This window comes from Macrotis lagotis, chromosome 2 (genome assembly GCF_037893015.1).
Source record: "Macrotis lagotis isolate mMagLag1 chromosome 2, bilby.v1.9.chrom.fasta, whole genome shotgun sequence".
In the NCBI taxonomy this organism is placed as follows: domain Eukaryota; kingdom Metazoa; phylum Chordata; class Mammalia; order Peramelemorphia; family Peramelidae; genus Macrotis; species Macrotis lagotis.
The window spans coordinates 277,062,799-277,090,645 of NC_133659.1; the positions used below are offsets into that span (position 1 = coordinate 277,062,799).

The 27,847-nt window shown below is 36.5% G+C and overlaps 1 protein-coding gene across 2 annotated transcripts in view; it reads right to left on the reverse strand.

Moving 5' to 3' along the window:
• The window catches only part of IRAK3 (interleukin 1 receptor associated kinase 3), a 103,510-nt gene that overhangs the window by 25,477 nt on the left and 50,186 nt on the right, over positions 1-27,847 (reverse strand). For both annotated transcript variants that reach the window (XM_074226206.1, XM_074226207.1), the window contains exons 6-8: positions 15,120-15,184; positions 7,908-8,022; positions 3,210-3,328 (exon numbers count right to left, since the gene is read on the reverse strand). In XM_074226206.1, the coding sequence (XP_074082307.1) occupies positions 3,210-3,328; positions 7,908-8,022; positions 15,120-15,184 (299 nt within the window). The remainder of the gene's footprint in view (positions 1-3,209; positions 3,329-7,907; positions 8,023-15,119; positions 15,185-27,847) is intronic.

A 27,847-nucleotide genomic window follows, 5' to 3' on the forward strand; every position in this document is an offset into this window, starting at 1 on the left:
AGATTTTCACACATCCTTGGGGAGATTACTTGAAACAACAGCAGCTACTTTCCTGCAATCTACTCCCACTATTCATCAAAGGTATGGTTACCAACTGTGGGACTGATCAAAGATCTGCTATCAGGATAGGATTCATTCATTGGTACAGACTTTCTATGGCAAATCACCCAGCTACCTGAATGTATATTGCAAAAGAAGAAAGGAGGAGGAGGGGGCCTTTCCATCTCCCCTTTTGGTATCTCACTAAATGAACTGCCACAGATGCTGGGAAGTTGGTATGGCTTAATATGAAAAATTCTCAGAGCAACATGCTTAGTGGAATCAGCAAGAGGCTGCAGACACTGGAGCTATGAATTTTAATTCCAGTTTTGCTTCTGTCTTGCTGTGATGCCCTGGGGTTAATCGTTTAACCTTTCCTTAATCTTCAGCAAAAAAAAAAAAAGAAAAAAGAAAGAAAGAAATGAATACTAATTTATTTCATAGGACTGCTATCAAGTCCAACTAACAAAGCACTTTTTAAAATGATGTCTTTTTTGTTAAAATTGTGTAGTCATGACTTTGGAAAGGGAATTAATATTTGGGCACCCCTCCCAGCTATAGTAGGTCTGAATTCTTATGGAAGAATGCTAATTTTTGGATTTTCTATAAATATGAGCCAATGCCAATGGATTTTCTAGGGGCAGAAAATGTTTAACTGGAAGAAGAGTTTTCAGGAGGAAAGAGATTATCTCTCCTCTCCCCATTAAAGAATTCAGACATTATTGATGAGCTTTTACTATGATAATAAAGTGTTAAACTACTATAAAATTTCAACTGCATCTGGGTTATCTCTTTGTGAAGCATGAACCCTTTTCTCTGATAGAATTAAAGGAAGCAATCCCCTTAAACAACTAAAAATTGGACATGGTTTAGCATGTCCATTCCATTGGCTACATGGATTTGAAATAAGGCTACTCAACCAGTAGGGGAAACTCCATTCAGAAGTTTGAAAATTCATGACTTGTAGGGAGGACTAAGTACAGTGAAGCTGTACCTGGCAAGGGAGAAGAGACACACATTCCTGAAATATGCCAATGTAAAATAAAAGTTATTTCAAGGAGGTAGCAGCATTAGGAAGGGGAAAAAAAGAGCCAACTATGGGCTCAAAGGAGAGTTCCCTGGCCACCTGGAGTCAAACTCTGGAAAGAAGGCAACTTTGGGAATTCAGCTGATCTATACACACAACAAAGATGCTAAAGTCCAAAGACAGCTGCATGAGGACACTATGGAGAAAGGACTTCCAGGTAGGACAGTACCAAAGAATGCAAATTATCCCAGCCAGACAAATTTCCTAAATGCAAATCACCATACTCTAGAACTAAGCCCACTCTTCCTATAGATATTGTATGTATTTGTGGGAGGGTGATTTATGGGAAGAAAGATTGATAGCTATTATTACTATTATTTTTTTTACTATTGTGCCTTCATAGTAAACATCTTGGCTAAGAGCAGATTGTACCTCCTGACTGATTGTTAATGAGGAGAACATTAGTAGGGGCTCACCATGTATAGTAACTACAGTCCTCTTTGGGACCAAACCTTATAGGTGAAGATAATACACATGGAGAAGGATAAATAGAAAAAAGTTCTTATAGTAATACTAAAGGAGAGCAAAATTCCCTATAAAATAAGGGCAACTAGGGTACACCATGGGCAGAGTGCCCAGGACAGAAATAAGGAAGATTCATCTTTCTGAGTTCAAATGTGACCTCAGACACTAGCTATATGACACTGACAAGTCACTTAACCCTGTTTGACTCAATTTCCTCATCTGTCAAATTAGTTGGAGAAAGAAATGGCAGACCATTCCAATATCTCTGCCAAGAAAACCCCAAATGGGCTCATGAAGAGTCAGAGATAACTGAAATGATTTAATAACATTTAAGAAGAGCATTTTAATTTGGAAAAGGTACAGAATCAGATTAGAGTAGATTTTGATTAGCTCATAGGTTGAGAGCTAGAAAGGATCTTTGACTGAACCAGGAACACCATGTCTGGGTCTGTATCCAAAGGAGATTATTAAAAAGGGGGGGGAAGGCTCACAAGTACAAAAATATTCAAATGCTCTTTTTGTGGTGGTAAAGAATTGGAAACTGTGTGTGTGGGGGGGAAGCTCATAATTTGGGTAATGGCTGAACAAGTTGTGGTATTCTTTAGGAATATCCTTTATTATTCTTTAGGAAATCATGAGCAGGAGGATTTCAGAAAAATCTGGAAAGACTTAGATGAACTGATGCTGAGTGAAGTGAAGAAAATATTGTACACAGTAACATTATGTGATGATCAACAATGATAAATTTAGCTCTTCTCTACAGTACAAAGACCAAAGACAATTTCTTTTTTGTTTGTTTGTTTATTTTTTTAGGCTTTTTGCAAGGCAATGGGGTTTAAGTGGCTTGCCCAAGGCCACACAGCTAGGTAATTATTAAGTGTCTGAGGTTGGATTTGAGCTCAGGTACTTCTGACTCCAGGGCTGGTGCTCTATTCACTGTGCCACCTAGCTGCCCCTTGACCAAAGACAATTGCAAAAGGCTTGTGATGGAAAATACGATCCCTTTCCCGAGAATGAACTATGAAATCTGAATGCAGACAAAAGCATCTTATTTTTACTTTTTTAAAAATTTGTTTTAGCTTTTTCTTCCTCATAGTTTTTTCCCTTTTGTTCTGATTCTTCTTTTACAACATGACTAATGAGGAAACACTTTTATTATGATTGTACATGGTATAGAACTCAAAATCTTATAAATGAATGTTGAAAACTAAGGGAAAAAAAGAAAGTTCCTTTAAGGCCATATTAGTCCAAGACTGTCATTTTATAGATGAGGAAACTGAAGCTCAAAGTTGAAGCCCCTAGCTTCTGGCTCCAAAGGGAGTAGAATATAGAACTGAACTACAGGTCTTCTGACTCTTAATCGTATATGCTTTCACTATACCAAACAGTCTCAAGTCAATCTAGACTGGTTTTGTTTTTGTCATCTATGTAAAGATTTCTTTGATATTTTGATAGATGGGGGATCTCACTGGTATAGGTACTTCCCCCAGAAATACTGATTGCAGTCCATCAATGTTCCTCTCATATAGCTCCTAGTCTCTACTTACCTTTCATGATGAAAGTAAGGGGCATCTCCATATATCATAAGGGGTTGACCAAGGATGTTTGTGAAATTTACCTTGTGATGTTGCCACAGATGACAGAGCATGGTTCAGCATTGTGCAAATATTGAACAGCTCTGGCTACTCCTATCAATATACTGAGCCGAAGTTGCCAAGAAAGTGGAAAAGTATTATCCTAGAAAGAGAATTGTAGTTAGTTTGATTGAAGTTCAGTGTTAAAGAGCAACATCTAGTATATTTGTTGTTGTTGATTTATTTCAGTAGTGTCCAACTCTTCATTACCCCAATTGGAGTCTTCTTGGTAAAGCCACTGGCCTGATTTGCCATTTCCTTCTCCAGTTCATCTTACAGATGAGGAAAATGAGGCAAACAGGGTGAAGTGATATACACAAGGTCACTCAGTTAGTCTCTGAGACTGGATTTGAACTTATGATAATGAGTCTTCCTGATTCCAGACACAGTGCCTTATCCAATGTACCACCTTGTTTCCTCTCTAGGATATTTATTAGATGCTAAAAATGAGACTCTCATAATGGGAGCAAATTGGGGGGGGGAAAAAATCCTATACAGCCAAATCTCAATCATCAGTATTTCCTACACATAAGATGAACTCAGGAAGGTGAAATTTTCTCACTCCAGGTATGGTGCCACCAACTGTCCACTTTTGAATATTTTTTCATATATATATATATACATATATATATATATATATTTTGATATACCGATATACCAATATACCCAATAGGTCCAGATCAAAAAAAGTCAAAGCCCTCTTCTATGTGACAATCTTTCAAGTACATGAAGATAGCTATCATGTGCTCCCTGAGGCATTTCTTCTCCAGTATCCTTAGTTCTTTAAATCTACTCTCCTATCATAAAGTCCATATTAAGGGTCAAGTTTCTTTGGGCAGCTCAGTGGTGCAAAGAATAGACATGCCCCATCCAGACTTACAAAGACCTGAATTCAAATCTGACCTCAAACCCACAGTAGCTGTGTGACCCTGGTTAAGCTACTTAACTATATTTGCCTCAGTTTCCTCACTTGTAAAATAAGCTGGAGAAGAAAATGGCAAACCACATTAGTAATTTTGCCAAGAAAACCTCAAATAGAGTCGTGAAGAGATGGACAATTCAAACTCTTCATCCTCGGTTGGTTTTCCTTCTCTGAGGTCCTAAATAAAGAATCCATAGATTCAATTCAATAAGAATTTATTAAGTATCTATGATATCTCAGGGACTATCTTCATTACTAAGAATATTAAACCAAAAGTGAAATAGCTCCTGTCCTGAAGGAGCTTTCATTCTAGCTTAAGCTGAAATAAATTTCTCCCTCAGTTGAGCTCATTGCACTTTGTTTTCCTCTGAAGCACTTATTTTCTGATGAGTTATGCCTATTGCTATATATAAGAAATCTCTCTACTAAACATATTTTTATTCTATATATATCTATGCAATATTATATGCAATATATTATTGATATATAATATTTTTAAATTAGAGGTAATAATAGTTAGCATTTATATAGTGTGAACTACATACAAGTACCTATGCTAAGTACTTTCCAATGATGAACTCATCTGATTCTCACAATAACTTTGGGAGGTATTATAATATCTATTTTACAATTGAGAAAACTGAGGCAAGCAAAAGTTAAGTGACTTACTGGATTAACATGGCTAGTAAGTATCTAAGGCTGCATTTGAACTCACATCTTCCTGACTCTAGTCCTAATACTATTCGCTATATCATCAATGTATAATATATAATTATTATACATTATACATTTACCTAATAGCATAATGCAAAATTATATATTATAATTTATTCCATTTAATATATAATCTACAAATATAGATTATATATAATTTATATTGTATTATATTTTTTATCTTATAACTATATGATTGTAAACTCACATCATAATTATGCAATTATATCATATATTTAAGTGATGTGTAATACTATACTTAATATATTTATCATTATCTCTGTTGAAATGTCCTGCCCCTCTTTTCTATAAATTCTAGCGGCTCCTTGATCCAATATAAAAATCTTTCATAACCTGACCCCTTCCTATTTTTCTAGTCTTCTTATGCCTTATTCCCCTCGACAAACATCGGGATGCAGAAACACTCATCTCCATATTCTGACTCCAAGCCACGTTCTTCCTCCGCACATTTCCCTGACTTCTTTGAAGTCTCGGCTAAAGTCCCATCTTCTTCAAGGAGCCTTTCTTTCCCAGTCTTCCTGAATCTTTGTATATTCCCATTGAAATGACCCACATTTTATCGGGCATATCTTGTCTGCATCTTTCATCAGAAACTCTGTGAGAATGGGGCCTGCTTTTTGCTTTTCTTTGTATCCTCTGGTTATTAATAGTAGTAAGTGAATAATAAACGCTTTCTGAATGACCAATTATTAGGCCTTTCCAGCACTAGAGCCCAGAGATGACCGTAGCTTTGTGTGCTACCAAACTGGCAAGAGTAGGTACATGGGCCTGGTAACAGTCTGTGGATTTATTGTTTCTGGACCAGCCTAGGTGAGTGCAGAGAGGCTGATCAGGGAGAGAGCCCCAAAAGCTTTGAAAAACTGCATGCTCGGGGGTGGCTAGGTGGCACAGTAGATAGAGCATGAGCCCTGTAGTCAGGAGTAACCGAGTTCAAATCCGGACTCAGACCTTTAATAATTACCTAGCTGTGTGGCCCTGGGCAAGCCACTTAAACCCCATTGCCTTGAAAAATTAAAAAAAAAAACCCAACTACTTGCTCTGGCACAGTCTGTGATAGAGATGTGTTAGTCAACAAAATCCATGAAGTATTGAAGAAAGTTTTGTCAAATCACCCCTTCCAGATGGTAATTTCCTTGAAGTCAGAGATTGTGTTTTATTTCTCTCTGTAACTGTTACATTGTCTAGTATAGAACTATGTGGTTTTTTTTCATCAGACTTGTCATTTTATGAGTGTAGGAAAGATCTGGTTAAAAAAAAAAAAACCCTTCCTCTTCCAGTAAATCATCATCTGTTCTACTATTGTTATATTAGAAACCAGGAGGGATGGGAATTCAGGGAAGCCTGGAGGGATTTGCATGAACTGATGCTGAACGAGATGAGCAGAACCAGAAGAACACTGTACACCCTAACAGCAACATGGGGGCAATGATCAACCTTGATGGACTTGTTCATTCCATCAGTGCAACAATCAGGGACAATTTTGGGGTATCTGCAATGGATGATGCCATCTGTATCCAGAGAAAGAATTGTGGAGTTTGAACAAAGACCAGAAACTGTTTACCTTCAATTAGGGAGAAAAAAATGGGTTATCTTATTATGTAATTCTGCTATCTCTTATACTTTATTTTTCTTCCTTAAGGATATGATTTCTTTCTCATCACATTGAACCTAAATCAATGTATACCATGGAAACAATGTGAGGTATCTATGATTGCCTTCTGGGGGAGGAAAGGAAGATTAGGGGAAAAATTGTAAAACTCAAAATAAATAAAATCTTTTTAAAAAATCATCATCTGTTCTATAATTGCTCCTCTATGATAGCTGATGTGCTTGGTCAATGTTTTTGAATTGAATAAAAATTATTTCCCCTCTTGGAGCACAGCCTTGTTGTGGCAGAGGGACTTGTGTGAACCTATGAGCTATGCTGTAGTGTTGCTCAGGATGGACAGGTCATAGTGGAGCATTCTGACAAAAGGTGATCCACTGAAGAAGGAAATGGCGAACCTCTTCAGTATCTTTGCCAAGAAAACTCCATGGGGCCTGCTGGGCTATGGTCCACTGGGTCACAAAGTCAACAACAATGGCAACACCACAAACAAAATTATCAGTGTCAAAAGGGAAGCATGGCATAGTAGTGGAGGGGAGAACTTGTTTCAAAGCTAAAACACTTTGCATTCAAATCCTGTCTGTCACTGCTGATTGTGTGACCATGACAAATAATTCACCCTTTCAGAGCTCTAGGCAGCTCACTCAGAAGAAATGTTGCAGAGAAACTGCCAATTTACACTGGTGGAGAGAGTTCCCACACCTAGGAGTCTCCCATACTCATGAAGTCACAAATCTCATCCTTAGCTCTATAATTGTTGTCATTAATATGGGACTGGAAAAATTACATAACAGGAACTAAATCGAATTGTTTGTTGTTTTGTTTTATTTTTGAACAATTCTGTCTTAGAATTTTCTCCATCTTCATCTATGCTTCTTGATTTTCTTAGATTCTTTTAAATCCTAGCTAAAATGCTACCTATTACAAGAAAGAAATCTCTCTCAAGTATTTTAACACTAGTGTTCTTCCTCTGTTGATTATCTCTAATTTATCCCAATCACACAAAGACACACACACACACACACACACACACACACACACACACACAAATAAATGCTTGTCAATTAACTGACCGACAATACTTAGGTCTGGTACACATTTCTCTTTTGAATGTACTTACTTGCCCCATGTTCTTATCTGAATAGTTATCTCCCCCCAGGAGAATGTGAACTTCTTGAGGTCAGGAACCATGTTTTTGCCTTTCTTGTATCCTCTGAGCTTAGCAGAGTTACTGGTTTAATAAATGTTCATTCGACTATCCAATGACACACAAATGTCTGAAGAAATGCTCTGCTTCCATGCAGAGAGAAACAAATTCTCCAGCATCCTCTCACATAAACCCAGAGAGGGCTTCCTACTTGTCTTAGAAGGACATAGCTTCTTGAAATCCTGTAAGTCAGAATAATGAAAAGTACTTACTATGCATTGCAACCTATCAAAGAGCGATCCATTGCTCATATATGGATAAACAAGGCAGAACTTCTCAGCCTCCATAAAATATGCCACCAGTTCCAGGATGTTTGGATGTTGAACCCTTGAATGAAAAGAGATATAAAGCCTCAGAATATTCAATCCATATGAAACATGATTTTTGAAGAAATAAATACCACTTTAATCTTATGAGAAAAAGCTATTCTAATGCAAGAAATAAAAGGAAAGGTAGCTTTAGAGATAGTACTCTTCAGTTTCCAGTCATGCTGACCAGGGCAATTAACTGAGGTAGTAGAGAAGACTGCCAGGTCTAGAGTCAGGAAGCCACCTCTTATTGGGTTCAAATTCACCCTCAGAGACTTACCAGCTGTGCGACTATGGGTAAGTCATTTAATCTCTGATTGCCTCAGTTTCCTCATTTCTAAAATGAATTGGAGAAGGAAATGGTAAACCACTCCAGTATCTTTGCCGAGAAAGCTTTGTGTTGCAGATAATGTCCATGGAGTCATATGGAATTAGAGATGATTGCACAACTGAATAATAACAATGTGGGAGGCTACAATTCATCACATTTCCCAGAGTCTAAAAAGGAATTAACAACTCGCAGAGGGAGTAATGGAAGAGGCACTGGTCTAGGAGTTAGAAGATGCTACCATTTACTTGCTGTATGATCTTGGAAAAGTAATTTTAACATTATGGCATTCATTTTCTTCCTTTGTATAATATAAATAATTATATATAGACAAATTATGATACTGGGTTGTCAGGAGAAAGATCTTTGTATAAAAGAGAATAGAGAATAGGAAGAATAGGAAGTACTGAACATTGATGGCTTTCTCAATGAGGTTTGCTGAGAAAGGAAGAAGAGATTGAAGATGATCATAAAGGATGGCAGAAGAAAAAGAAAGTTTTTTAAGGATATGGCAGATTAGATGTGTTTGTAAAGAGCAGAGAAGTACCAGTCAGTAGATAAGAAAAAAATTGAAGAGAACAGGAAAAATTAGAGGGGTAATTTGATGGAGGAGGTGGGAGAGATATGTTAAAGCCATGGAATAGTATTGAATTAATACAACCCTCTTATTTTACAGATGAAGAAATGGAGGCACCAAAGACTACCCAGGAAGCAAATAGTAGAAGCAATTTTAAAACCTATGTTCCCAAAATCTAAATTCTGTGGTCTTTATTTTTAAATAAATTTTATGAATGTTTTTCATATTTCCCTCCTAAAGGAGTTTTCCTTATAATAATTTTTTTAAAAAGGGGGAAAACTCAGTTCAGCCAAACTAACCAACATATTTTAAAAAGTCTGATGTTATGTTCAGTGTTCTGAACTGAATATAAGTATAACATAAATATATATGTATATATTATATATATAAAGAGAGAAATACAAATATATTATATATATATATATATATATATATATATATATATATTTACACACACCATACATACTCATAGGAATAAAAGGTATACCTATAGTCTCCCATCTTTGGAAGAGATGGAATAGAGAGATATCATTTTATATCTTTTTTGAAGTTAAGGTTAGTCATGATTTCATGTTTTTGTTCTGTTTATATCTGTAAATATTATTTTAGTCATTGGGTATATTGCTTTCTTGATTCTGCTTACTTCACTTTGTATAAGTTTATGTCTTTCCATTGTTCTGTGTACTCATCACAAACATCATTTCTTACAGCACTGTAATATTTCATGTATTCATAGCCCACAATTCATTTAGCCATGGGTAAATATCAGTCACTTTTCTTTGCATAAATTCAAATTGCTTCCTAGAATAGTTGAACCAGTTCACAGTTCCATTAACAGCATCTTAGTGTTCCCATCTTTCACACCTCTCTAAGATGGACTATTTCCACCTTTTATTCATCTTGGTCAACTTTTAGAATGATTTGGTTTGTTTTTCTCTTATTAGCATTCTTTCATGAAATTGTTAGAGTTTTCAATTTTTTCTAGAACTATTTGACCACATGTTTTGATCACTTATCTTTTGGAAAATGACATAACATTCTTTCTTAATACAGTATTTATTTCATCACTAAAGAATGTGGTATTCTATTTAGATATATTGTGTGAAAACAGTACACATCTACTGAACAAATGACTTTTAAAAAATATAGACTGGAGCAATCTTCCATCAAATGTTATAGATTCAGTTGGGAGATTTCTGGTGATTATGATAGACATTTTTCAAGTAAATAAGATATTCTAAATGTAAAAGAGAATTTAAGAAATTATGATTTCTTCAGGCTTATGATTCTCTCTAGAGAAATTTTTATGAATCAATGAGCAGATTACACATCTCTCTCAGTAGCTTGTAATACATTGTAACTATATTATGAATTCTCTTTATACAAGACATAATTCAAAGATAATGCAGTTTAAATCAGCATATTTCCCTCTTAATTTCATTTGAATGGTCCAGAACTCCATATATGAGAAGATTTATCAAATTGGAGAGATATTGAAAATATAAGAGAATATGCACACAACAAGTAAAGTTTGATGCTTTTAAAAAAAGGTTTCTATCAATATAAATCACAGAGTTAATGTTGCTATCTGGTGTCAATTATATTTTGCAGCAACTTGTCTTTGTGTCTACTCAGGAATGTAATAATCCTGGTTCTTATGACTTTCAGAAAAAGATATGAAAAATGAGGACATGGAATAAATATTAAGTACCTATCTCTGGAGAGGCAGTAGGGTATAGTGCAAAGAGCCCCATATTTAGATGTACATTGAAGTTCAAGCTCTATAGTCTACTACTAAGGATACAGACCTCAGGCAAGCTAAACCCTTTCTGGGTCTTATCTATTAAATTGGGGAATTGGACTATTGATAATGACTCCAGCTCTGTATCCCATAATCCTATGTATAAGGGTAAAACTAATACTAGCTTGATATTTGTCAAGGAAGTAAAGACACAGTAGGGTAGCAATTCTATCTTTTAAAAAAATTTGGACATCTGTTATTGTTTGGTCAGATCTGAGTCTGTGAGATCATTTTGAAGTTTTCTTTGCAAAGATGTTGGAGTGGTTTGCCATTTTCTTTTCTAGCTCCTATTACAGATGAGGAACTGAAGTAAATAGTATTAGTGATACAACTAATAAGTGCTGTCAGGACAGATTGAACTCATGAAGATGATTCTTTTTGATTCCAAGACCAGCACACTACCCTAGCTACTTTTGTTGTTATATTGCCTGTATTTTCTAATATAACCTCCATTATAAGGTAACCATCTCTTATAATAAAGAATAAAAAAGAGGAAGACTAACAAATACATCAAAAATATAAAAGATAATGGACATCCATACCCAGAGTCTCTCACCTCTGCAAAAAAAGGCAAAGGGGTATCTCTCTTTATAGCTTTCTCATTTCGAGATATGAAATGCAGCTTAGCATTTAAAGGTCTCTACCATCAACCTTTCCCACTAAGATTGCTTCCCTTCTTGCATTCATGGTTCTGCCAAATCAGTCTTCTTGTTGGCTATCAAAATATCTATGTGTCTTTGCTCTGGCTGTCTATGATGCCTTATTGCCACCTCTTAGAATATCATGTATCCTAAAAGACTAAGCTCAAAGTTCTCCTAATTTTCTCCAGTCCCAAACTACCTCCTATTAATTTAATATTACTCTATTTTTGTAAATATTTTGTCTCCTAATATATTGTTGTCTCCTTAAGGAAAAGATGCTTTCAATTGATCTGATATTCCCAGTGCCTAGAAAAACATTAAGTATTTTATTAATACATTTTTCACTAATCAAATGACCTACATGATCCATTTGGAATGAATGATGATGTATTAATATGATCATAGATTTAGAAGTATATGGGATGCTACTCTTTTTAAATATAAAATGTTTCAATTCCTTCATTTTGCAGATAATGGAACAGGCCTAGAAAGATAATTTATTCAAGGTCATATCCAATTACTTAACATCTCAGTAAAGGGAGGAAGAGAGGGAAGGATGGAATTTAGGAACTCAAAACTTTAAAAAAAAGTTAAAATTATTTTGTAATTGGGGGAAAATAAAATATAAATTAAGGAAAATTTGACCTAACGTCTATGGGTAAATTGATTGGATCATTACCCCCTTGGTGATAAAATCCTTCTACAATAGAGGAAGATATAGCCCCAAGTGTTGCCCAGAACCAGATTAAAATGTAATTGGGAAATATTTAACAAAATAAATAAAAATAAAATATAGACCAAAACCAATCTATTCAAGGTTGCACAAATACTAAGTGGCACAACCAGGATTTGAACCTAAGATGGGCTCTACATTCAGTTTTTTTCCACTGTGCTATGTTGCTTCTCATATATATGCATATCCATATGCATATATATGTATATCTCTGTATATCCGTATATTATATGTACACATATGTGTATAAGATAGATACACATATACATATAAGCATAGACTGACATATGTAGAGATAGCTATAACTATATAGACATATATGAATATATCTATAAATATACATATTCTAGACATTATAATTCAGAAGTTAATAATACAAAGTGGAGAAGGAAAAAAAGCATCCTGTTAATACTTATACTATGAAGAATAATTATTTCTAAGTTTAGGTAAGTTAGCTAAGTTTTTTTTTTTGATGAGACAATCAAGAATAAGTGACTTGCCCAAGGTCACACAACTAAGTATCAAGCATCTGACGCTAGATTTAAATTTAGGTCCTCTTGACTCTAAGGCCAGTGCAGTATCCTTCACACCACCTAGCTGCCCTAAATTAGCTAAGTTTAGCTCCCAAATGTCATTACCAGAAAGTCCAGATGGAACTTTGTTCACTACTATGAGATCCAAGATTCATGAAACTCTTAGATCCCTGTCCTCCTTGTAAAACTCAAGTATTTTCATCCATTCATCCATGGCTACCAATAGCTTTATTGAAGGCATAACATCATATTTAGAAACAAATTATTATAGGAATAGTTGAGCTATAAAGAAGTTCAACATAATTAGTACTAACTAATTTCCCTTAAGTGGAAAAATCTGATTTTGCAATTTAATTTTTCAAAAAAGGATTACAATTTTGAGATAGGGGCATTTTAACTGTCATTCTACATTAACTGTCATGATGGAAGAGAGACTGGCTGAAGTACAAAGATAAGGAGGGTAAAGAGAACTTCTTTTCTAAGAAAAATATCTTGTTATCTTATCTAGTAAAGAAAGGCGATAAAGAGAATTCTTAAAAAAAAAAAACCTTTTGACTTCCATACTGAGAGAACTGAATGGCAGAACTGTGCTTCCAGAATTAAAGAAAAGTAAGCAGAAGCTTAAATGAAAATTAATCCTAAAACCCTGCTAGTAATGGCAAGCAGCTAGTTGTTGTGAAAGACCAATGACAGATAGGAGGACCTGAGTTCAAATCCAGCCTCAGACACGTAATAACCGTGTGACCTTGGACAAGTCACCTAACCCTGATTGCCTCACATCCAGGGCCATCTCCAGTCATCCTGATTCATATCTGGGCCACTGGACCCAGATGGCACTGGAGGAAAAAGTGAGGCCAGTGACTTAGCCCAGCATCCCCTCACTCAAATCCAATTCATATGCTTGTCATGACATCACTTCTCTTATGTCATGGTCTTCTTTGAGAATGAAGGACAAAAATATCATCACATTGCTACAAATAAAGGAATAAATGAGGAACTAGGATTTCAGCTAGGTTTGGAAGGTAAGATTTATATTGCCAAGAGGGAAAGGGAGTAGGAGGAAGGAATTGAAACATGATGGGATAGCATGTTTTAAAAAACATTTTTTTTTTTTACAGAAGCCCTAATCATTAATATTGATGCTTTGGTCTTAAGAAAACAGATAATGAAAAATTCCTTCCACTTTAATGCAGAAAAGCAGAATACAACTAGAACACATGATTACATATATTGTCTACTTTGATCATTGTATTGTATGATTTGGGGGGGGGTTGTTTATTATTAAGGACAAGATCAATGTGGTCAGGGATAGAATTTTTTTTCCTCTGAAATAATTGTGATGTAATGACAAGAAGCAATAACGAGGCTTACTTTTTTGAAAAAATGATTCTTGGGGGTAGCCAGGTGGCGCAGTGGATAGAGCACCAGCCCTAGAATCAGGAGGACCTGAGTTCAAATCCAAACTCAGATCCTTATAATTACCTAGCTGTGTGACCTTGGGCAAGTCACTTAACCCCATTGTCTCACAAAAACAATAATTAAAAAAGAACATTTGAAAAAAGGATTCTTAATTTTTTTCCCTCCCTTATACCATACACATGAATCTTTAAGGTATCTAAATTGTTGGTCATAGGATTAAGATCAAAGTTAAGCCTAAGGTTCATGTTCCCTCTACATGTTAATTCTGAAAACATCTGAGAAAAATATCATCTCTATATAAATGTCTACATATATTATATTATATATTATATTATATTGTTCATAAATACAAATATTATCTTTATATAAAAGATCCCTTTTCAAACCAGGCTACACAAATGCTTTTATGTGAAAATGAAGTCTTCAAGGACATCCAGACATGGGAATGAATTCTCAGAAAACAATATTTACTTCAATAGCACTTGATCCCTTTGTCTAAAGTTCAATTTTTAAAGTAAAGCTAAGGTTGAAAAAAACACATAATAGTCCATGTGGCATGTGTCTGAAGAAGGAGAAAAAGAAACCCCAATGTGCTACAAAATATGTCACAATATAGTGTTTTATAAAGTATTTGAGATCCAATAATAATAATAATAATAATAACAATAAACATTTATTTAGCAGTTATTATGTGACTGACATTATGCTAAGTACTTTCTAATTATTATCTTACATCACAACAACCAAGGGAAGTAGATGCTGTTATTACCTCCATTTTACAGAAGGGGAAACTGAGGCACACAGCAGTTAAGGGATTTGCCAGGGCTCATAGCTAATAAGTGTTTGGGGCTGGATTTGAATCTTTCTGATTCCAGGTCCGGCATCTGGGCATCATGGTGCTACTTAGCTTCCTGCCCTTTGGCCGAGATATAATGCCCTAGTTAAAATATATTTGTACTAGTAATATAAATGGTCTCTTTTAAAACTTACCTTATGGAGCACACTACCAAATATTAACCAATATTTTAGATATGGCAGTAAGGAAATAGAAACTGGAGAAATTGAAGATAGAAAATATACTCACAAATTCAAAACTCTAAGCTCTGAGAAAAACATCTTCCAATTTTTGTTATCCTGTGTAGTTTTCTCCTACATATTGTGACAACAACAAAAAACAAACTTGGATATAATTATAAAGAAAAAGTACAAATCTGAAATGCTTCAGTGTCATTAACTCATGAGTAAATTTAATATTCAAACTACTTCATTATGCAGATCAGCACAATGCTTCAAATATCAAATAATTCCACTTTGATCAGAACAAATCGCTTATTGATTTGAGTTACAGTAACAACCCAGATTTTGGGTCACTCCTTGGTGGAATGCAAGAAAGAAATGCTTAGCTTGCAGCCGCCATCCCCAAACTGGGGCTTGCCTGGATTGTAAGATTTCGCCGATTCTGTCTCTCAGTATGAGTAAAATCAGTATGTTAACCAGGTTGAGTCAAATGAGGTTCAGCTCCTGAGCTCTCCAGCAGGATGGGACAACTTGTTCTTGGCTTGGCAAATATCTAGGAGTCTAATTTATTCGTAGAGTGATATGTAGAAAGGCAGCAAATTGTGGTGGTTAGAAGTCAGTGTTCGAGTCAGGAAGAAGTGGATTCAAATCCTACCTCACAATCAATAGTCAATAAGCGTTTATTAAGTGCCTGCTATATATCTAACACTCTGATAGATGTGGGGAATGCAAATAAAAGAATTCCTAGTTGTAAAGCATGCATTCTAATGGGAAAAGCATATAAATATATATGAAATAAATAATAATAATCACTAATAAATAAATAATAATGGTAGCTAGGTGGTACAGTGGATAGAGTATTAGGAGTCAAAAAGATTCATCTTCCTGAGTTCTAATCTAGCCTCAGATACTTAATGTGACACTGCAAGTCACTTAATACCTTTTTGCCTCAGTTCCTCAACAATATAGATGAACTGGAGAAGGAATTACTCTAGAATCTTTGTCAAGAAAAGCCCAAATGGGATCATGAAGCATTGGATGTATTGAAAATGACTCAAAAACTACAATGTATAATGGTAGCTATGTCCCCCTGAGTACTTTTTTTTAACGCACAGAAAATAAACAAAAAAGCAAAGAAACAGAGCAATTATGTTATTACATTGTTAAATTTTATATATAGTTAACATTTGTTATATATTTGACATTAACATATGTAACAATAAATTCATACACATATAAATATCTATACATAGCTCCATATGTATGTGGTAAGATATATGTAAATGTGAAACATATTTGTCACAGAGAAGGGGAAGGTAACTACAGCACAAGATTACATTGTCAATTATGGTCACTACCTCTTGTGATTTAAATTGTTGTTGTTGCTTTTGTGTAACAAGGGAGGAGGAGTCAAATGTGGACAGGGAGAGGGTATTGTTTTTTTCTCCAGAATAACTGAGATATAATGGCAAAAGTAATCAATAAAGCTTACTTCAAAAAAAAAGATTCTTAGATTCCCCCCCCCCTTGTATGATACATGTGCATCTTTAAAGATGAGCTCTGTATATTTTGGGTGTTGGAGGGACAGAGAAAGAGATAAATGCACACATGTGTGAATAGAGATAGAGTTATACACATATACATATATGTGTGTAATATATGCATACATAAGACACACATATGCATATTTATATGTGCATATGTATAGATGCATTTTTATATACACACAGATCTGTCTGTCTATCTATCGATACACACACACACACACACACACACATATATATATATATATATATAGACAGGACCCAGATATATCCTTTCATTTGGAAAAAAATTTCCTCTCTTTGTAAAGGAAGAAAGAAAACAAATATTTATTAAGTGCTTAATTTGATCCTCCAAAAAAAACCTGATTGGTAGTATTATTATCCCCATTGTATAGATGAGGAGGGTGAGGCAGACAGGTTTTAAGGACTTGTTGAGTATCACACAGTCTGTCTTCACAGTCTGAATCCAGATTTGAACTCAGGTCTTCCTGATGTCATGTGCTCTCTCTCCCCTGTACCATCTAGCATCCTCTATTGCTACCTTAAACTGTTCATCTCAGGAAGCTTGGGATAACAACCTCCTAAAACCACTTTTTTTGTGCAAACCTGACTAAAAAAAATTTATTTGGAGAAATGTGTGTATACACAACAAGCAACAAGTAGTCTTGGTTCCTCTAACTTAATATCTCTCACTAATTTCTAGACTATGATTCATTTCTGTGTCACGACTACAATTTATGGGGCTTTCTCCCTGCTAAGGTGTTTCCTTGCTGTACTGTGCTTTGTGTTTTGATTGTCTGTTCTTTTTTTTATTTATGAAAAGAGGACAGCCTTTATCTCACCCTACTAGAAATAGAAGATATAAAAGAATTACAAGAGTTTATGAATAGAAACATAAAGTGTTCATACTGGTGTCCCTCAAAAGGAACTGAAATTAGGGTTGACATCTTGATAACATACAAATATTTTGATGAATCTCAAACTTCTCCCCTTTCACAAGATCCTATAAAGTCCCTTCAACATTCCTAGTATCCCCAATAGTTTGGATTTCCCCCACTGGAAGGCAAACATATTTTAAAGTTACTAGTCAGACAACTCCCTTCCTTGCAGATCTACATTGTCTGAATAAGTCTGTTTAAGAGCCAGGGATGACATGATCCAAATCTCTTGTCCTACTCTCCCCATCCATGCATGACTCTAGTCTCTAGTTTCAGGGGACATATAAGGTGATCCTCTTCCCCCCCCCCCCATGCACATTGTTCCTGAAATCTTCCTCTCTGTAGGTTCAATACTCAAACTCTTAAATTAGCAATGACCCTCTAAGTAATCCCCAAAGTCTGATATAGACTAAGAAATCCCCTTCCTCTAAACAAAGAAATTAGTTTTTAAGAGGATTGCCCATGAACTCTCCTCTCAGATTGAGTGGATATGCAAAGCTGCTTCTACCAAAGGCTTCTACAGGCAATCTATCATTACCCTGCTTTATGACATCTTTTGGCATATTAGAATTCATTTTCAGGTCTCTAGTCTATGACCTGAACTCATAATGCTTTGAAGCAATTTTTGATGCCACCAACTTTGCAGGGGGAAGAAACTACAAAAAAAGGTCCTCCTCTTTATTCCCTTCCAAAAAAACACACTGCTGCTCTCTAATCTGGTCCTATAAATAGGGAAAAGGCAAAAAAAGAAATACCTTTTTTTGCAAGGCAATGTAAGTGACTTGCCCAAGGTCACACAGGTAATTCTTAAATGTCTGAGGTCAAATTTGAACTCAGGACCTCCTGACTCCAGGATCTGTGCTCTTTCCACTGTGTCATCTAGCTGCCCCAGGGGGTAGCTTCTTGAACTTTCTTCTTTCTCCTCCCTTGGATCCCAATGCTTCTACTGAATACATACTACCATTATAACTGAAATTGATGCTAATAAGAAATTCTTTTTAATTTACCCTAGTAAATATGTCTAGATAAGATCACAATGCCTGTTGAGACAGTTTCTTGAAAACTGATAGGTATTGAATCTAAAAACTTAAGTGAAATTGTCCAAAAAAAAACCCAACAAACCACAAAGTACTTGTTGATGTTTGAAGAAAATCTTCATCAGGGTAGGCAGAAAACTCAAGTGAAATAATGTATGTTACTAGTTTTATAAATTTTGAAGTACTAAAAGAATTTTAGCTACCATTGTCATAAACATCCTTATTGCCACAGATTTAAGCAAAAGTAAGCTATTGAGGCCATCTTATATTTCCTGCCAGTTAGACAACCACTTCCTAATTCTTTCTCCACATTCACCCAGGATCTCAGAAAATCCTACTCAATTTAAGCCCCCTAAATAATGGGGAAGAAATAGGGGATTACAATATCTATGAATACTTTTGACATATTCATATTTAAGGGAAGGGTTCAGCCTAGACAATAACTCCCATTAGAGTAAATGATAAGATGTACTGACACTTTAACTATGTAAGAACAAAGCTAGTTTACTAATTATGATCAAGATGTGGCACTTCAACTTAATCAATCAATGATAAGTCTTAGACAAGTGTGAGATATCCTTTATCAGTATAGATGTCATCTGAAAGCTATTGAAAGAACTGAAGTGAAGTTGAATAAGAAGTCTGTCAGTGAGCTAGTTGGATTCAAAAAATGGAGTGAGTGGTGTGCCAAGACAATAGATCTTGTAAAAAAAAATCACTTGGGAAAGATTAAAGCTCCTCAGCCTTGATCTCTTCCTGTTCTCCCTTTGGTCCAAGTCCTCTTGTCCCTCCTCATGAACTCTGGGAGGCCAGGCAATTTGGACTTTTGCATCAGTATCCTAATAGTATCCCCTGAACAATGATCAAGAGGCAATGATACTCTGCATATGATGAGGAAAGGCAGATTCAATTCCTAGAGGGAGCTAGCAGAAAAACTATACCATGCCTATGAAAATCTGAAGGACTCTCCAAAACAACTTCTACAAACTGTGTGAGCAGCTTCCTTTGTCATATTTGCTTTTATACTGACACCCACGTTTTCCTAAAATCTATACATACCTTCCAGTCCAGTCAAGATGGCAGAGAGAAGCAAGGCTCTGTGCTAAGGTTTCCTGGTGTTCCCTCAGAACTAATATGAATCAAGTCTCTTAACAAAATTTAGATCTACAAAGACCAGGAAAAAGAAGCTAGGAGAACATCTACCAACAAAGTCGGTCACAGGCAAGTGTGGATGAACCAAGCACAGAGCAGAGAGCCAGCCTGGGGTGGTGGGCTGAGACTGGGGTCAAAGGGCCCTGGAATATGATATTCTGAAGAGCAAGGGAGCTTGGAATGCAGCCGCATTGGCTATGTGAGTGGCAGGCAGGAGAGCTCCAGTGCAGCAGTTAGTCATCAATCTAGTTAGCCCAGCTGGTCTGGAAGATCAGGGCTGGAGCCCCAAATTTTCAATGGAGTCCCCCACCATGTTTCCAGTTGAGTCTCTGCCCCATTCCTGTGGGAGAAAGGAACTCTTCCCAGAGTAAATACAGTAAAAGTAGACACCCCCCACCCCCAGGCTCAGGTGTGGACAGCAGAACTCTCTCAGTACTGAGTGAATAATGAGATTAACTATATAGCCTGAGGGCCAATTCCACATTGTTCCAGGATAATCCAGACCCTGCTGCTCCTCCCTCCCATAGGGAATGGGCCACAATCAAGGTCACAAACATGCCAGAGAAAGCCTCTAGCGCCCCCTATTGGCTGGCCTACTGGGAGTTATTAAACCCAGTGAACTTCAAGGGATTTCAACCCTAAGGGTCTGTGAACCAACCCCATCCCCAAAACAAGATCCAAGGAAAATGAAGAAAAGCCAGCAGCAGGGGGTACCATCAAGAGCTACCTTGAAAACAAAGATCCTAACTCAGAGAGATCTAGAACTTCTGAGGAGAATATGAATTGGTCTCCAGCCTAGAAAGACTTCTTAGAAAAGATTAGGAAGAAGTTCAAACATCAATTGGGAAAATTGGAAAAAGAAACTCAAGAAAAAATTAACACTTTGCAACAGGAAAACAAATTCTTGGAAAATACAATTGGGAAAATGGAAAACTCCTCCAAAATTAAAATTGACCAAAAAAGGAGTTGCAAAAGGTAAATGAAGAAAATTCTTCTCGACAAAAGAAAGATTGGAATCTGTGGAAACTAATGACTTCATGAGATAACAAGAATGTGTTAAACAAAACCAAAAAAATCAAAAACCTAGAAGAAAATGCAAAAAGAAACTCATCAGCAAAATGGCAGACCTAGAGAATAGATCCAGAAGAGACAACTTAAGAATCATTGGCTTCTTTAAAAGACTGAGGATAAAAAAAAAGGCTGGGTCAATATTTCAGGATCTATTGAAGGAAAATTGTCCTGATATCATGGGACCAGAGGGCAAAATAGTTATTAAAAGAATACATTGATCCCTTCATGACAGGGATCCCAAAATGAAAACACCAAGGAATGTTGTGGCCAAATTCCAGAACTATCAGATAAAAGAGAAAATCCTGCAAGTGGCCAGAAAGAAGCAATTTAGATACCAAGGAGCTACAGTCGGGATTACACAGGACCTGGCTACATCAACATTAAGGGATCGAAGGGCTTAGAATATGATATTCTGAAGAGCAGGGGAGCTTGGAATACAGCCAAGGATTTACTATCAGGCAAAGATGAGCCTTCTCTTCAGGGGAAAAGATGCACATTTAACAAAGTAGGAGACTTCCAACTTTTCCTGATGAAAAGACCACAGTTAAATAGAAAATTTAGACTTTAAACAGGAGACTCAAGAGACACATGAAAAAGTAAAAAAGGGAAAAGAAAAAAACTTCTATCCAATAACATGAGAATAGCTATATCCCCAACTAGGAGAAAGATTATCATAATTCTTGAGAATTGTAAATCTATTAGAGAGAATATACTTAGCCAGAAGTAATAGACATTCATGACTTGTCTGTGACTCTGATAAAATGATTTAAAAACAATATCTCCTTAAAAAGAGTAACAGTAAAGAGACAGGAGGATGGAGGAGATTGAATGGCATGAATCACATTACATAAAGAGGTACAAAGGACCTTTGCAATAGAGGGGAAGAAGGGAGGAGGTGAAATCCCCCTGAATCTTACTCTCATCAGATTTGGCTCAAAGAAGGATTCAAATACACACACTCAGTTAAGTTAAGAAACATACCTTACCTCTCACGTATTAAAAGAGAAAAGGGGGAGGAAGGGAAGAAGGGACAAAGGGAAAGGACAAAAAATGGGTGGGGTTGGATATAAGGGGGCAAATACTCTGAAGAAGGGGGTATTCAGAAGCAAAATACTATGGAATATGGATAAGGTAAAAAAGGGGGAAATACAAAGAGAGGGAAGATAGCACAAAGGGGAATAAAGAGTTAATAATTGTAATTTTGAATGTGAATAGGATGAATGCTCCCATAAAACATAAGCAAATGCCAGAGTGGATTATAAACCAGAATTCTATAATATACCGCTTACAAGAAACTAATTTAAAGCAGAGAGATACATATAGAGTAAAGGTAAAAGTTTGGAGCAGAATATATATTATGCTTCAGCTGAAGTGATAAAGGTAGGGGTAGCAATCCTTATTTCAGACAAAGCAGATGCAAAAATAGATTTCATTTAAAGAGATAAGGAAGGAAACTATATCCTCCTAGGTACCATAGACAATGATGCAATTTCAATACAAAATATGTATATACCAAGTGGTACAGCATCCAAATTCTTAGAGAAGTTAAATGAGTTACAGACAGCAAAACACTACTGGTGGGAAACCTCAATCTCCCTCTCTCTGATCTAGATAAATCTAACAATAAAATAAACAAAAAGGAAATTAAGGAGGTAAGTAGAAATTTAGAAAACCTAGACATGATAGACCTTTGGAAAAAATTGAATGGGGGGGCAGAGCCAAGATGGGGACAAGAACGGATTGTGTCTTAGGCTCTCTCTCTCATAAATCTTCAAAACTAAGGACTTTAACTAAATTTTCCAGAGACAGAACCCACAGAGGGACCCAGTGAAGCAGTTCTACTCAAGGTAACCTGGAAAAGAGCAGAAAGGCTCTGCTCCCTGGGGTTGGAGGGGCGACCCGACAGAGGGGTGGCCCGTCAGAGTGAAAGAACTTCAGCCTCCTGGAGGCAGCCCCAGGGCACTGGGAGTCGCAGCTCACAGCAGCAGGGGAGTTTCCTGAGCTATGCCCCAGGGAGCACCGAGCACAAATTGGGGGAACAGCGGAGGACCTCGGCCAGAGCAAGCATGTGAAATCCAGCCCTCAGAGCATACAATGAGCAGCATGGCCACTGCATTCAAGATCCAGGAAACATAAGCAGGTGGAGCTGTAAGCAGGAGCCCCCAGGGCATGAGCCCATTGAACTGAGGGAGGGGAGTGAAGAGAGACTGCCGAGCTCTGTCCTCTGCCCCTAGAACAGGACGCTGGGGCTCTGAACACATTCAGATCCTGATTGCAGTCTAGGCCCCCCCCATAGAACAACAGGGCCCCCCCCCCACCTCAGCCCCGTGGCACAGGGGGGCGTATATGGTCATTCACAGACAAGGAGAGAGGACAGAGCCTCACACACTGAGACACTTGTGGGAGTGACCCAAAAGCTCAGGAAGCACCCCCAAAACAGGCTTAGGCTGGGAAAATGAGCAAGCAGAGAAAAAACAGGAACACCATTGAGAAATACATTATCTATGATCCCAAGAAGGATCAATATACTCAGTCTGAAGATGAGGAAACACAAGCTCTTGCATCTAAAGACTCGAAGAAAAACAGAAACTGGGATCAGGCTATGACAGAGCTCAAAAAAAGACTTTGAAAAATCAAATGAGGGAGTTAGAAGAAAAACTGGGAAAAGAAATGAGAGAGATGCAGGAAAAACATGAAAATGAAGTCAGCAGCCTAGTCAAGGAAATCCAAAAAAATGCTGAAGAAAATAGCATGCTAAAAATCAGCTTAGGTCAAATGGATAAAACAGTTCAAAAAGGTTTTGAGGAGAAGAAAGCTTTAAAATGCAAAATTGGCCAGATGGAAAAAGAGATAAGAAAACTCTCTCAGGAAAACAAATCCTTCAGACAAGGAAGAGAACTCAGGGAGACTGATGAATTTATGAGAAATCGGGACTCATTACTTCAAAACCATGAAAATGAAAAATTAGAAGAAAATGTGAAACATCTCACTGAAAAAAAAACAACTGATATGGAAAACAGATTTAGGAAAGATAATTCAAAAATTATTGGAATACCTGAAAGTCATAATCAGGAAAAGAGCCTTGACATCATTTTCAAAGAATTACTACAGGAAAATTGCCCTGATATCTTAGAAGCAGAGGGCAAAATAGAAATGGAGAGAATCCACCGATTTCCCCTGAGAAAGAGATCCCAAAAAAGCAACCCCTAGGAATATTATAGCCAAGTTCCAAAATTCCCAAGTCAAAGAGAAAATATTACAAGCAGCCAGAAGGACACAATTCAAATATCATGGAAGTGCAGTCAGGATCACACAGGACTTAGCAGCAACTACATTAAAAGTTTGTAGGGCTTGGAATATAATATACTGGAAGGCAAAAGAGCTTAGAATGCAGCCAAGAATCAACTACCCAGCAAGGCTGAATGTCCTTTTCCAGGGGAAAAGATGGACTTTCAATGAACCAAGGGAATTTCAAATGTTCCTGTTGGAATGGCCAGAACTGAACAGAAGTTTTGATCTTCAAATACACGACTCAGGTGAAGCATAGAGATTGGAAGAGAAGGGGAAATATGAGGGACTTAATGATGATGAATTGCATGTATTCCTGCATAGAAAAATGACATTGATAATACTCATATGAACCTTCTCAGTTAATAAAGCAGATAGAAGGAGCTTTTATAGTTGAAGCACAGGAGAAAGCTGAATTTGAAGATAAAATATGGTGAAAAAATGGAGTCAATAGAAAAAAGGGAAATGTAATGGAAGAAAGAAAAAGGAGAGGGGGAATAGGCCAAGATATTTCATATAAGATTTTTCTTTATTACAATGAGCTATTGCAATGATATGGAAGGGGGGAAGACAAGGGGGAATGAGGGAATCTTCGCTCTCATCAGAGGTGGCTAGGAGAGGAAACAGCTTATATACTCAATGGGGTATAGGCATCTGGAGTAAGAAGGAGAGGGGGGAACAGGGGGAAGAGGGTATGTGAGTGATGGAGGAGAGGATGGACCATGGTGGGAGAGTGGTCAAATATAACACATTTTCTTTTTTACTTCTTGCAAGGGGCTGGGATTGCATGGCCTGTCTGACACCTTAGGGCCAAGTGGATGCTGGGTGGTGGGGGGCTCGTGGCCTCTTGGCCCCAGGACCAGGGATCTGTCTGCTGCGCCACTCAGCTACCCTACAGCAGAGTCAGAGTGAAAGGAGAGAGAAAATATAGTACATGGTAGTGGAGAAATACGAAAGGAGGGAGTTGCGATCAGCAATGGCAACAGTGGAAAAATATGGAAGTAACTTTTGTGATGGACTTATCATAAAGAATGTGATCCACCCATGACAGAGTTGTTGGTGTTGGAACACAGACTGAAGCACATTTTTTATTATTATTATTTTTGGGGGGTGCGGGGCAAATGGGGCTGGGTGGCCTGCCTGGGGCCGCATAACAGGGTGATTGTTGGGTGTCTGAGGCCGGATTTGGACCCAGGTGCTCCTGGCTCAAGCAATGCTCTATGTGCCACCCAGCCACCCCTACTATTATTACTATTTTATTTTATTTTGGATCTTTTTTTCTTTTTTTTCTTTTTGGTTTTTGCAGGGTAGTGGGGTTGGGGTGGCTTGCATGCCACATGGCTGGCTGATTGTTGGGTGTATGGGTCCAGATATGGGTTCAGGTGCTCCTGGCTCCAGTGCTGGTGCTCTGTCCATTTTGCCACCTGGCCATACCTACAATTATTACTATTTTTTTTAATTTTAATTTTCTTTCTCTCCCCTTTACTTTATTGCTCAAGCAACTCTATATTTTTTGTGGGGAGGGGGTATTTTGTTTACTCTTAAACAAGAATATTTTATTAGTGTCTAAAAATTATTTGTACAAAATGAGAATAAATAAATATTAAATGTTAAAAAAAATTGAATGGGGATAGAAAGAAATATACTCTTTTTTCTGCAGTACATGGCACTTACACAAAAACTGACCATGTATTAGGGCATAAAAACTTCATAATCAAATGCAGAAAGGCAGAAATAGTGAATCACATCATAATGCAATAAAAATCCTGTGCAATAATGGGCCATGAGAGATAGACCTAACCTAATTGGAAACTAAATAGCCTCATTTTGTTTTTTAGGTTTTTGCAAGGTAATGGGGTTATGTGGCTTGCCCAAGGGCACACAGCTAGGTGTGTAGCAATTATTAAGTGTCTGAGGCTGGATTTGAACTCAGGTCCTCCTGACTCCAGGGCCAGTGCTCTATCCACTGCGCCACTTAGCCACCCCAGCCTCATTTTTAAGAATGAATGGATCAAGGGGCAGCTAGGTGGCACAATGGATAGAGCACCGACCCTGGAGTCAGTAGTACCTGGGTTCAAATCCAACCTCAGACACTTAATAATTACCTAGCTGTGTGGCCTTGGGCAAGACACTTAACCCCATTTGCCTTGCAAAAATATAAAAAAAAAAAAGAATGAATGGATCAAACAACAAATTATAGATAGAATTAATGATTTCATCCTAGATAATAACAATTATGAGACAACATACCAAAACCTACGGGATGCAGCCAAAACAGTTATTCAGGGATATATATTGTATCTTTAAGTGCTTACATGAATAAAATAGAGAAAGAGGAAATCAATGAACTAAGGATGCAACTAAAAAAATTTGAGAAAGAACAAATTAAAAACCTCCAATTAAATACTGAATTAGTAATTCTAAAAATTAAAGGAGAAATTAATAAAATCAAAAGCAAGAAAACTATTGAATTAATAAATAAAAGCAAGAGCTGAGTTTATGAAAAAAATCAATAAAATTGATAAAACTTTGGTTAATTTGTTTTTAAAAAAGAAAGGAGAATACCAAATTACAAGTATAATGAAAAAGGTGATCTCACCACCAATGAGGAGGAAATTAAAGTAATAATTCAGAACTATTTTGCCCAACTGTATGCCAATAAATTTGATAATCTAAGTGAAATGGATAAATATTTGCAAAAATATAAATTTCCCAGGTTAAATGAAGAGTAAATTAAATGCCTAAATGACCCTATCTTAGAAAAAGAAATTTAACAACCATCATTGAATTCCCTAAGAAAAAATCTCCAGGGTAAGATGAATTCGCAAGTGGATTCTATCAAACATTTAAGGAACAGTTAGTACTAATTCTATATAAAACTCTTTGGAAAAATAGGTGAAGAAGGAACTCTGATTAACTCATTCTATGACACCAATATGGAAGAGTCAAAACAGAAAGAAAATTATAGAACAATTTCTCTAATGAATATGGATACAAAAATCTTAAATAAAATCTTAGCAAAGTTATAACAGCAAAGTTATCACTAGGATAATATACTAAGACCAAGTATGTTTTATCCCAGGAATGCAGGGATGGTTCAATATTAGGAAAACTGTTAGTATAATTGACTATATCAATAACACATCTACCAGAAATCATATGATTATCTCAAGATGCTGAAAAAGCCTCAGACAAAACACAGCACCCATTCCTACTAAAAACAATAGATAGCATAGGAATAAATGCATTGTTCCTTAGAATGATAAGCAGTATCTATCTGAAACCATCAACAAGCATTATATGGAATGGGGAAAGCTAGAGGCATTTCCAATATCAGGGGTGAAACAAGGATGCTTGTTATCAGCACTACTATTCAATATTGTATTAGAAATGTTAGCTTCAGTAATGAGAGAAGAAAAAGAAATTTAAAGAATTAGAATTGGGAAAGAAGAAACAAAGAGATTTGCAGATGACATGATGGTATACCTAGAGAATCCTAAAAAATCATCTAAAAACTACTGGAATCAATAAGCAACTTTAGCAAAGTCACAGGATATAAAATAAACCTACATAGATCCTCATCATTCTATATATTACTTGCAAGATACAGCAGCTAGAAAAAGAAATCTCATTTAAAATAACTTCAGACAACATAAAATACTTGGGAGTCTAGCTGCCAAGGCAGACTCAGAAACTCTATGAAAACAACTATAAAACACTTTTCACACAAATAAAATCAGATTTAAGTAATTGGACAAATATCAA